General features: G+C 35.1%; 1 protein-coding gene across 1 annotated transcript in view; it reads left to right on the top strand.

Annotated features, from left to right (window-relative positions):
- Positions 1-13173, top strand: part of LOC111698291 (endoribonuclease Dcr-1) — a 21478-nt gene that overhangs the window by 7043 nt on the left and 1262 nt on the right. The window contains exons 10-27 of the mRNA XM_023468585.1: positions 166-245; positions 1113-1210; positions 1506-1659; positions 2024-2555; positions 2785-2905; positions 3350-3404; positions 3932-4523; positions 5020-7311; positions 7546-7623; positions 7894-8004; positions 8394-8524; positions 8968-9042; positions 9516-9730; positions 10237-10296; positions 10630-10715; positions 11919-12012; positions 12504-12563; positions 12733-12830. Coding sequence (XP_023324353.1) covers positions 166-245; positions 1113-1210; positions 1506-1659; positions 2024-2555; positions 2785-2905; positions 3350-3404; positions 3932-4523; positions 5020-7311; positions 7546-7623; positions 7894-8004; positions 8394-8524; positions 8968-9042; positions 9516-9730; positions 10237-10296; positions 10630-10715; positions 11919-12012; positions 12504-12563; positions 12733-12830 — 4932 coding nt within the window. The remainder of the gene's footprint in view (positions 1-165; positions 246-1112; positions 1211-1505; positions 1660-2023; positions 2556-2784; positions 2906-3349; positions 3405-3931; positions 4524-5019; positions 7312-7545; positions 7624-7893; positions 8005-8393; positions 8525-8967; positions 9043-9515; positions 9731-10236; positions 10297-10629; positions 10716-11918; positions 12013-12503; positions 12564-12732; positions 12831-13173) is intronic.

Genomic DNA, 13173 nt, shown 5'->3' with positions numbered 1-13173 from the left:
GGGGGGGGGGGGGGGAGGCATCGGTCCCCCCTTTCCGGTAAGACTTGCGTCTCATTACACAAAGGGTGGGGACACATTGATCAAAAAACAACTGTTGTTTACTTGATTTCTCTCATCTGTTACATTATTATTTTTATTGATAAATGTAATATTATATATATATAGGATTTATCTCGAAGTATTGAGAAGTTTTCTTTTATTTGTCCGCAGTACTCTGTCAGTGATACAGTATATTCTGATCCAAGGTGAGTTATTAAAAACATAAATATTTTCTGCTTTGATAATTTTAGATAAAATCACCCCTCCCCCCTCCTCTCATTTCGTGAAATCACAATGGTGTATAATTTCTTTGAAAATCATTCCCCCAAAAATATAGGTTTGATAATTAAAAATCAGTCCCCTGGGGGGGAAAACCTACCTACTACATCCTGTATATCCCTGGATATATTGTATATATTGTATTTATGTCTGGTTGATAAATAGTTTGTATTCCCAGGCAAATCCATTCTTTTCACAAGAAAACGAGGATATTAATATTTGTTGAAAACTAAACTGAATTTATCATTTCACAAAAATATTCAGATAAATTACTGAGTCGTCTAGTTTATGAACATCGGGAGAAAAATTACAGGGTTACCCACAAAATATGAGACTGTAAAGACGACCAGAAACTTCTTAAATATTAAGATTCCTTACAGTTAAATTTTGTCTTCTCCTTGAATAAAGTTGTTGAATGACTTAATTAAAGATTTGATAAAAAAACGAAGCAAGTTTACAGGAAACCATAAATATTAGGAAGAAATACATTATAATTCCGTACAGTCGTCTCTGCTCAGATTCTTTATTAATCGTATTAACCATTAAGCTTTAGAGAGCTAATTTTCTGATCCGAGATTCACTTAATACTGTCATAAAAACTTATCATTATTTCGGCTAGTTGAACCTCCTTCTCCCTAGTCATGATTTCCAACCCTAAGAGCAAACATCAAGTAAACTTTATCTAATCTTCGATTAAATATTAAAACTTATTTAATGAATTTTTTGATTCTGATAAAAAAAATTTAAAAATTTGTTGTTAACTATTTATATCTCCGAATTATTTGCTTAATAAGACTGTATTTGTACAGAGGAGGGAATAGATTTTGTGAAGTGTAATCTTGTAATAATGTTCGATGCTCCAGCCACATTCAGTAGATATATCTATACAAAGGTAAGGATAAAAAAATGATATTTCTGTCCTCCTCCTCACCAGTTTTCCTGCTGATATATAATTTGACAATTAAAAAAGATCCTCCATCCTGTCCATGCTGTAGGAACAGAGAACAAGTTTCTTTCTTTTTAAGGAAGAAAATTTAAACTTTTTTTTTAATTGCCTTCCTAATTTTTGTGAAAATCTTTCTTCTCAATTTGTTGACATTTGATTTTTTATGGTTGTGTTGTGAGGCAGAATAATGGGATTTTATCCTACTGATTGATTGATTGAGTGATTGATTTATTGATTGTAGGTAAAATGTAAGAGTGTGTACGGGTCCCTTGTCTACTTGTGTGAGGAGAGTAGACTAGATGAACTCCGTGCTGAGCTAACCAGCTTCAAGAGTCTAGAAACCCAGATACTAGACAACTGTACTAACAAGGCAGCTGATGTAGAAGACGATATAGGAAAATATTCACTTATTTTATAAATCCAAATATATCAAGCTTGACATACTTTTGTGCGTCCTCAATTCGGCCTCATCATTTTTGTCCTATTTTGCGTCCTCAATGTGTGATTTAATTTTTAAATCCTCATTAAAAAAAAAGCATGATAAGCAAATTTTTAAGAAAAGCGTTCTTTTTGGCAAAAAAAGTTTTATAAATGATAAATGTTGCTAATATATATCTAGAGACATTAGCCTTTTTCTAGATATTTTCTTCTCTATCTTTTCAGTTTATTCCAAGAGAACTTTGCGTCTGATCATCTTTAATATTTCTTTTCATTTTAAAAATTGTACAGGATACAAATATTGTGAACTGTTTTCTCTAGTGGCTGATAAGTATATAAATCTTCTTCCCCTTTATCCTTCTAAACCAACTCTTCCTGGAGTTGAACCAAGTCTACTATCTTCACCTGGAGCTGTATCCACCCTCCAATCTAATCCCGGAGCTGAACCAACCCTCCAATCTATAACTGGAGCTGTACCTACCCTCCAACCTACTCCCGAAGCTAATGTAATCCCTCCACTTACACCTGGAGAGGAAGAACCAAGTGCTGTTCAACCTGATTGTAGTAAATGTATTGAATCTAGTGAAACTAAAAAGACTGAAACTTATTCTTGTCAGACTGAACCTGTTGTCATCACCAACCCCAGTACAAGTTGTCTAAGACTGCCCTCGGATAGTAAATCTCAAACTACTTCTCCGCCCCCTGGCCAACACACTGTTGCTCTGCCCCAGGGTATTCATCCCAGTGCTCCACCCTTGAGTTTAAACAGTAGTATCCTGATCCTTAATAGATACTGTGCTAAACTACCGTCAGATACTTTTACCAGGCTCACACCTACATGGACAGTTCAAAGGTAAACTAGGTTGTAATGACTTTTTCATGTTGATTTTTAAGACTTTTTTTTATAATTTTAGTGATTTGAATCAAACAAAACTAAAAAAATGATGGTTACAATCTATTTTTTTGGGGGGGGGATTAAAGGTCAATTTGATAAATCTTCGAATAATTCTATTTGTATTGTACACTGTTAAGTGTATACAGTATACACAAAAGGAAAACATATTTTAGCTTTGCGTATTTAGAACCCCCGAGGATAAGTTCTACTGTGTACTGTTCCTACCCATCAACTCCCCCCTGAAGGAGCTTGTGGTCGGCTGTTGTATGCCTTCACCGTCTCTAGCACGTCGAGCTGCAGCCTACCAGGTTAACTTTTATCTAAATAGGTTGTTTACAGTGCGCATCTTTCGAGTATTTATATTAGCCTTTTCTTTCTTGGATTTTGTACCTTTAGAAACAAAAAAGAACAAAATCTTTGCAGATTTTACTTCTTCTATTTGTGGATTTTCAAGAAAAAACTTAAATCGAAAGAATTTTGAGGCAAAATGATTGTTTTACCTTTTCTTTCGAGTTATTTGAGTCGTAACAAAAATATCAGCCGAGCCAGAAAAGCCAAATTTATATATAGATGTTATAGTTGTTAAAACTGGCATTTATTGGGTTTAATGGGTATTGTACACTGTACAATTTAAGCTTAGATGAACCCTTGTGTTATCAAAGGTCAAAATTAATATTTTGTGTTGTAAATCCTGTGTTAAACCAGTTTGAAATAATTTTAAATAGGTTTGTTAAATGTTCTTGTTTGTTTAGGCGAGCGTTCAACTCCATCAGATTAAAGAACTAGATGATAATCTCATGCCCTTAGGTAAAATTATCCAGATTTTTTTTCGGACTTCTTTCTTAACAACAAAGCACATTTATTACGTTTAGTTTGAAAAGTTGTTTTCTTCGTAGTTTTCCTCGCTATTTTACATTTTATATCTAAATTTAATTTTTTCTTTTTTTGCCCTTTCTTTCTTTATGCTTGATAGTTAGTGAGTTCCAATGTAAGTTGAAGCTATCCTAATGTAAGAATGCGCGACCTTATAACTTAAACTTTATCTTTGTGAATGTGAGGGAGATATCGTCCATTTTCTTAACCATAATGGAACAAACAATTTTTCTTTATCGCCTGATGTATTTTGCTATTTGCGATTCGTTTTCATTAAAACCCGGACCATAAAGAAAGAAAAACGAAAATGTTTTTATTTTTTTAATCTTAGATAAAGTTTAAAAGGGTAACATCGTGATGATGGCTGATCATGGAAATAAGAATAAAACATCGTTGGTGAATAAAATGCATTTAGCAGATAAAAGTTGATTACAGCAAGTCTTATTTGTAACATATTCTAGGGAAAGAAAGTATTCTAAACGCAGTGCGCCCTGTATCCCAGATACTAGACAAGAAAATTGATCCCATATCCAAGATCCAAGAGGAGAATACACAACCTGTATCCCAGATACAAGATGAAACAATGCGTCCTGTATCACAGATACAAGATGAAACATTGCGTCCTGTATCCCAGATACAAGATGAAACAATGCGGCCTGTATCCCAGATACAAGATGAAACAATGCGGCCTGGAACAACAAAAAGACGACAATATTATTACAAGCGGGTAGCTCCTTGCCTGACTAACGGACGGAAAACTACTATAAGTAAAGTAAACAACACAAAATCAGCTGATACAGTCAATATTGATGAAACTTCGCTATCTCTAAAAACCTTGTCCTTAAAACCAGAAGAACCGGAGAAAAAATGTGATACAAATTTCGAATATAAAGAAGGAGTCCTAGACCCCTCTGATCCAATCGAGGAGCATGAAATGAAAATGGATTCCTCAGAAAGCCCTGAAGTGGAACTTGATCGAAAACTAGGTCTAGAATTACGAGAAAAGTTTCCAAATCTGAAATATTACAGTACAGAGGAAGACACTTTACTTAGGTTAGTATTTAACTACTTGTTCAGGGGTTTATATTTGCTTTATGATCACGTATTCCTCTAAACCAAAAAAAATCCTTGGGTTGATCTGTGTAGATTAATTTAGTAAAAATTTAAAATAAAATATTTTTTCTAAGATTTATAATAAAAAATATCGTTTGGGACTAAGATTGTATTCTTAAAAATATATAACTCATAAATTTTTACGAGATTTTTGCAAATAAATTAATTTTATACAGGGTTATCCACAAAATTGGAGACTTCAGAGACGACTGCTCAAAATTTTACAGTCTGTTTCATTATATATATATAACTATCCGTATATGCAAAATATGTTGTTACTTTCTTTATCCATTTATTAAGTAAGCCGATATAAAGATTATATTTGATGCAGGAGATTTAATTTAATCTTAAAATCGTACTTTTTTAACGATTTTAGGTCGTTCTTACAGTTGTATTCACTGTGGGTAACCCTTTATTTGAAAATTTATTATTACAGGGATCGTTACTCCAATATATCTGTACCGTCCTACGCAAACTACAACCTCTACGCAATGCGTATGCACCTGACCTGCCCTATTCCGGAGGAACAAAACACCCGAGGTCGGAAAATCTACGATCCTGCGGACTCCGATCAGCTGTTTGGAATTCTTCTGCCCAATAATATGCCGGTCATACCATCCTTCCCTATCTACACCAGGTCGGGGGAGGTGCTGGTCAACCTTGTCCTGGTTCAGCAGGGGATACACCTCAACACCATCGAGTTAAAGAAGGTTTTCACCTACCATGTGTTTACCTTCTACTCAGTTCTCCGACTGGAGAAGTATCCCATGGTGTTTAACTGTGAGGAGGAACACAACTGTGCCGTGTTTGTCCCGTTGTCTCAGAAGAATGGAGACCTGAGAATAGATTGGGAGTTTTTGGATGTCATTCAATATCTTTCTACAAAACGCTTGCGGTCTCTAGGGGATGAAGAGCGGAGAGAGTTTAAGTTTGAGATTGAGAGTTACAATGACTCCGTGATAATGCCTTGGTATAGAAACCAGGATCAACCTCAGTATTTCTATGTTGCTGAGGTGTGTGAGCATCTCAACCCCACCTCGGACTTTCCTGGACAAGGGTTTGAAACCTTTGAGAAATATTACGGGACCAAATATGAAATAAATATCCAGAATTTGTCCCAACCTTTGCTTGATGTAGATCATACTTCAGCTCGATTAAACTTCCTGACTCCTAGATACGTGAATAGGAAGGGGATAGCACTTCCGACCTCTAGCGATGAGACAAAGAAGAACAAGAGAGAAAACTTAGATCAGAAACAGATACTGGTTCCTGAACTCTGCGCTATTCATCCTTTCTCCGCCAGTCTCTGGAGACAGACCGTAGCTCTACCTTGTGCAATGTACAGACTCAACGGTCTTCTTATAGCAGATCAGATTCGTCATGCTGTCTCAGTAGAGATGAAGTTCGGAGTACAAACTCTACCCGACACCTTCACCTGGCCTCCGCTCAACTTTGGTTGGACTTTGGCAGATGTTGTAAAAAATACTAGGTCTGAGAGTAAAATTTCTCCGTCCGACGAGAAATCTTCAAGCGAGGAAATCGAGAAAATAAGACTGTCCCGGAATAGTAGCTTATCTAAGGATGGGTTTGAGGAAGAGGAGATGATCGGAGTGTGGGAGGAGGAAGGTGATATGGGGAAGATGGCTGACAGGCTGTTAAGTAAACTGGCAGCGGAGGAGAAGTTGAACCGGAGAAAGAAACTAGAGATTGGAACTTGGAACAATGATATGGCAAACCAGGGTTCGGACTGGGGAGCTGATGATGAGGATGAAGGAGGTAGTGATGATGAACTGGCTCTAGCAGGAATAGAACTACCGGACAATCTCACATTTATACCAAGCATTAAAACTAAACCTCAGGCTGAGGGGAGCAAAGATTGGGGAACTGGGATTGAGACGAAAAATTTTCGTGTGGGTAGTCCCACCTGCTTCACAGGAAACAATATGGCTGGGTTAATGGACGATCTGGAGGGGTTCAGTTGCTCCGACTCCGAGGAGGACTGGGAGGAAGAGATTTCAGATTCTGAGTCTGAGAAACCAGGGAGAGCCAGGATAGAGTTCCACGGTGAGAATGTTGCTGAGACTATAGAGGAGGAGTCTGATGTTGCTGCAAGGGAGGAGAGACAGGCCAAGGACAGGGACCAGGAGACAAGTATGGTTCAGGATCAGGAGTGGGATCCCAACCTTCTCCTAGAGGTGGAAAACCTAGGAGAGATTGATAAACCTGAGATTAAAATTGAGATCATAGAAGATAGCGCACCCGTGAGATTGATAAAACAGTCAGATGAGGTGAAACCTGAAGTGTTTGAACCTGATCCTGAATATACTCCGGTCAAACCCCAGCTCAGTCATCAAACAGACCTTGATACAGTTCTATCCAACCTTGGTTTGTGTCCGGATCTGTCGATCTTAAAACCAATCCCAATGGAGGAACCTGGAATAATTCCTTGGCCCGATGTTGATCAGACCGATGTAAAATTTGATTATCAACCGGAGCTCTCCGATCATCCTGGACCATCTCCCTCCCTCATCCTTCAAGCCCTCACAATGTCCAACTCGAACGACGCGATCAACTTGGAAAGATTAGAGACAATCGGAGATTCGTTCTTGAAGTATGCAATTACAAGTTATCTGTACTGCCAGTATCCGTTTATTCATGAGGGTAAACTCTCTCATCTAAGATCAAAACAGGTTTCCAATCTAAACCTCTACCAGCTAGGCAGAGCAAGGTATGAACTATTTTCACTTCTAAATTTTTTGAGCGTTTGTAAAGTAAATTGTTAAAATTTTGACGGGCCAAAAACCTTCCATGGGGTCAAAGTTACCTCTCAAAATTTGTCCCGATAAGTTTAGTCTTTTTTGGCGTTCATTAAATAAAATCCTTAACAGAACCGTCAAAAATTACATTGATTACCACAAAAAAGAGTGAATCTAAAATAAAGTTAATTTTGATAAATGTTTAGAGGTCTAGGAGAGTTCATGATTGCCACTAAGTTTGAACCCCATGATAACTGGCTACCACCTTGTTACCATGTACCACGGTAAATATTCTTTATCTTTACAGAATTGACAACTTTATATCGAGAAAAAAATTGTGCTCACGTATTTTTAGGCAAATTGAGTACCTTTGGTAAAAAAGAGAAAATGACAATGTGAAAAATTTTAAATTTTGGCTTAACCGTTTTACCTTAAAATTACCTAAAAATACGAAAATATATTTTAAAAGTAAAAAATAATATTTTTCAACCCTCTAAATTTTTGGAGTAATTTTTTGTTTGTATCATCATTTCATATCATGTACCGTACTGCAGGGAACTTGAGAAAGCTCTGATAGAATCCGGTGTACCGGCCAGTCATTGGAATATGGCGGAACTGCCCGGGATAGAAAAAATGTCCAGCCTAGAGATTTGTCAAATACTCAGGTACAGTACAATAGTACAGTCGGACCAGGGATTAGAAGACGACTCGTAAGATTTTGAAAAGTCCAATAAACATGAAACACAATTACTGGTACAACTATTTACTTTACATAACAACATAAAATACACACATAATTGCTTTAATGTCATCTTCCTTATCCACAGTTTTATTGGTCCCGTGAACATGAAAGTACATCAATAATATTTTAGTATATTAGAAGCAATATTTAAAAACAGACAAAACAGAAAGTACAGAAATCTCCATGACGAAATTTTTAAACGGAATTTATGAAGTACAGTCTGAAAACAAGTACAGATACCTATTTGCCGCTATGTACACATGACTGAATAGTGAATATTTTCTACCACAAAATAATCTTGCTTTGATTTAGGGAGAGGGTTGAGAAAAGTTTTGTTGAAGAAGATAGGATCCAAGATTTACCATCGTTTATACCTTACAATCTACTAACACAGCATTCTATACCTGATAAATCAATAGCAGATTGTGTAGAAGCTTTAATAGGTTAGTAAGAAACAAAAATCTGTTATCAAAGTAAAAGAATTATTAAAACATTTGTAGAAACCAGAAGGTATTAGATAAAAAAATAAGTTGATAAATTTGTAAGCTTTAATGTTTGTTTTAGGCCCCAAAAATCCCCCAAAAGTTTATAGATAATCCACCAAACAATCTTGTTGCTTGGTAATTATAAATGTAAAGTAGTAATCTTTGTTTGTCTGTTTTGATGTCCGATCATAACTCATGAACTTCTTGACTGATTGTCCTAAAATTCTGATGGGGGAATTTGGCACAATCACAGGAATGTTCTTAGTCTGATTATAAAGTTCCAAGCTAATTGGGTTGATATTTATAGAAAACTCCAGGCAAAGCTGGATTGCTAAGTGCTAAGGGTTTTACATTTGGTTCCCTTTCAGGCCTGAAGTATTTATGTTTAATATTTTGTGTAGGTGCTTATTTAATATCCTGTGGACCAAGAGGGGCATTATTATTAATGACCTGGCTACAGATCAAGGTGCTTCCAGGTAATTGGAAATTTATATATATAATAAAGCTCTTTTCTCATAGGTTATTTCCTAGAAAAGATTTTTGGCCCCTCCCCCCCCTTCATAAAAATGTACTTAAATATAATTGGTCATGTGGCTGCATTGCACGGCCCCTAGCCTGTAGCTCTTATAAATATATTTGGGGGTAACATAGGCTTTAAAACATCGATTTTTTATTCAAAATTCGAAATTTTTTCTTAAATTCAATTTTTATTTTGTTCAAAAATCGATTTTTTTGTTTCAATTCCACCCTGGCACTGCAGCCAGTTACATATATTTTGTAATTAGTTTTCCTGTCATTTCTTACCCATAAAGGATTTACAAACCTTAGCCATAAAAAATATCAAAAACTGTTCTTTGTGGATTTCTGTTGCACGGACAAGCAAGGAGATGACCCCAGATTTGTCGCCATGCTAAGCGGGTTTAGAATTAACCATTTATTAATATTTTAGGAAATATAGACGCCCCTGGCGAACTAGTTCCTCCCCCCTCCCCACTGCTGAGAAACCCCTGGAGCCCGAACCCAGAGAAAGAGCTAAACTACCTCCTGGACGGATACAACAAGTTCGAGCATATGATAGGATATGTCTGGAAGGATAAAAGTTATCTTCTTCAAGCCTTCAGTCATGCTTCTTATTATCCAAACAGGCTGACCGACTGCTATCAGGTATAGGCCTTGTTTTTAGTGCAGTGGACTCCCTATTTGAAGGTTTAAAGGGTGTCGCTGTGAATCAGGGATACTTCTACTTGATTCAAAACATTAAATTTGAGATATATTTTTAACTTTTAAAACCAAAGAGATACTTATAAAAAATTCATTAACACAAAGAATGTTGTCATTCTCTTACAAGCTTTAGAGCCTTGTTTCATGTTGATATAGCTAAGTCATTTAGAGACATAACTTAGAAGACGGAGTCCCTGAAGGTCGGATTTGATTTTAAGGTTGAATGAAGGAACTAATAGATTTTTAAAAATAGTCAAAATTAGGCAAGTGTAATTAAAATCGAGCTTTTTGATCGAACAAATTAGATTTTTGTAAAGCCTGCGCCCCGCAGAAACCCAAAATAAATGCCTTACAGTGACAAGTCAAATTTTTCAAATTTTAATGATGATTTTGAATTATAAAAAACTAAGATATTAAGCACTTATATATATGCATCGTGTATTTTCTAGCGGTTGGAGTTCCTGGGAGATGCTGTTCTGGATTATCTGATTACACGCCATTTATACCAGGTGATTAAAAAATATCTTTTATAAAATTATTTTTTCTCTTTTTTTACACAAATATGGTTTTTACGTTGATACTGACTTTAAATTAAAGAATAGAATTTGTTAAATAAAAATATTTTAACTTCCTGGATCCGTATCCAAAGGGCAAAATATCAACCATAACCAGCGAAACAAAACTTTTTGCTCTTCTTACAGAACCCTTAACTTTTAAGAACTGATAAGAGATTATTAAAAATCACTGCATAATCTCTGAATGTTTTCAGCAAAAAGATCCCGGAAAAACGAGAAAAAAAATTTTATAACTTTTAAAATTGTTTGACATTTTTTTATTTGAAGGATACACGATTACACTCTCCTGGTGCACTTACTGATCTAAGATCTGCTCTTGTCAATAATACAATATTCGCCTGCCTAGCTGTCAGGTAATACATAACATAAATAATGAGTTTTTGTTCGGTGTTTAATTTTTTCTAGAGTTTTTATTTTAATTATCAAGAAAGAAAAACAACTGAGTTAAGGGCATTTTTTGGGGTCATTTTTTTCGTTTAATTTTTGGAAAATAATTGTTAATAGCATGTACTACTCCTTTAACCTAATCTAATTTATAGCGACGATAAGTATTTTTACTATACTAGGCTTTTAGGGCGCTTCGCACTCATTTTCTATTTAAATTGTGAACATGTTCTTTTTGTTTACATTTAAAAACAAAGAAAAAAATTTGCGGATTTAAAAAAAAAATTCGCGGATTTTCAAGAATTTAAATTTTTTTACAAAATTAAAAACCTTTAAAATACATTTTTTTAAATTTTTATCATTCATAAACCTTCCCTGTGGTCACGTGATGTCTCACAAAAAATTTGGGCCCGATCGGTTCAGCCGTTTTGATGTTTATTGGATACAAATAAACAGACAGACAAGCCAAATTTATATAACTAGTACTAGAAATTCAAGGCGCTTCGCGCCCTTCTTTCTAGCCTTTGTGGGCGCTTCGCGCCCATCTTCTAAATTAATTGTGAACATGTTCTCTTTGAACTAGAAATTCAAGGCGCTTCGCGCCCTTCTTTCTAGCCTGAGAGGGCGCTTCGCGCCCATCTTCTAAATTAATTGTGAACATGTTCTCTTTGTGTATATCGTAAAACAAAACAAAATAATTAGCGGATTTTCACAAAAAAATTTCGTGGATTTTCAAAATTTTCAAAAATTTAATAACGATCGAATTTTGATGGAGACAAATATTTGAAACTTTGATCATTCATAAACTATCCCTGGGGTCCCTAGATGTCCCACAAAAAATTTGGGCCCGATCGGTTCAGCCGTTTTGACGTTTATTGGACACAAACAGACAGACAAACAGACAAACAGACAAGCCAAATTTATATATAGATAGATATAGATATATATATATAGAAGATTGTAGCCCAAAATTCCTAATATTGGAATTTTGGAAACTAATTGGTAAAGTTTTCTTTGGTATTGAAGCTATTAAATGGAAAAGTGTTGATTCTTAAAGAAAAAGTATAACTTGGAGTTTCAAAGATAGACTGGTTATCTTTAATAATAATAAAAATACTAATACTTTTATGAGTTTTTTAGGTCTTCGTTTATACTTATTTTATTTGTTTTAGGTTCCAGTTCCATAAATACTTTAAGCATATGTCCCCTGGACTTCAAGTTGTTTGTGATAGATTTGTCAGGATTCAGGCAGAAAATAATTGGAAGGTAACAAAATAATGTTTGACTTATTTTATCTAGAACATTTTTAACTTTTAGTTCGAAGTATATCTTAGATACATAGTTAGATACGTAGTAAACAAAGTAAACATAATAATAATAATAATAATAATAATAATATGAATAGTGATTAAGCTTTGTCTGATAGCGTATGAATTAGAGATCAATGTGCAACATTTTGAAAACTGACTATTATTTTTAATTACGATTTCTCCTCAAAAGTAATTTGCGCATTTCTACTGCGGGAAAATGTATGAGATTTATTAGAATTAAACAGTCGCTTTTAAAATTAGAAAAACGACAATATTTTTCATATTTTGAATTTTTACTCAGATAAGGTCTTATTCCATTGGGAATTGGGCATTGTCATCTTAGCATGGAGGGTCACTTGAAATTACGCCAACACTTCCTTTAAATATGCTAACAGTCCCTTTAAATACTCATTTAAGGATCAATAAATTAAATTGTTATATTTTGAGGTGTCTGAGGACTGTTATCTGATGGATGAGGACGAGAATGAGGAGGCGGAGGATATCGAGGTCAGTATAACTGTAAACACATGTAGAAGATCTTAAAATAAGCGGATTGTAATTAAAACAGGGATATTTATTTTCTCGACAAAAAACNTTTTCCCTTAGTTGCACGGAGCGCCAGAAAAAAATCAAATTTTTCATTTTCTCCCCCAAAACATCAAAAATTATTGTTAAGGTTCCTAAAGCTCTGGGTGATATATTTGAATCTATTGCTGGATCTATCTACCTGGATTCTGGACTCTCATTAGACGCTGTCTGGACGGTTTATTACAGGTTAGGGGCTCTTCAAGGCGGGTCAACACACTTAATTTAAAGAAATTTGATTTGGAAACTAACTCCTAATTAAAGAACCCGTGTCAAGTAAGACATTTTGTAATTTATCTTTCAATATTAATAGCAGCCGGTTCTATTTTTGAACGTAGACTCATATAATTTGTTAGGAGCAGGATATGAAGTCAGATTGTCGATATCTCTTTCCGGAGTCTTGGAACCTCTGAAAAGTGACCTCCGTCGGCTCCGATTTTTTATCTCCGGCCTCGTTGGACATAAATAGCCCATTTTTTAAATATATACTCCCAATGACCCCTAAAATACACAAAAAAAAAATTATTTTTTT

This window comes from Eurytemora carolleeae, unplaced genomic scaffold (assembly GCF_000591075.1).
Source record: "Eurytemora carolleeae unplaced genomic scaffold, Eaff_2.0 scaffold180, whole genome shotgun sequence".
In the NCBI taxonomy this organism is placed as follows: Eukaryota; Metazoa; Arthropoda; class Copepoda; order Calanoida; family Temoridae; genus Eurytemora; species Eurytemora carolleeae.
Note: the sequence above shows the minus strand (reverse complement) of the source record. Positions and strands in the feature narration are given on the sequence as shown.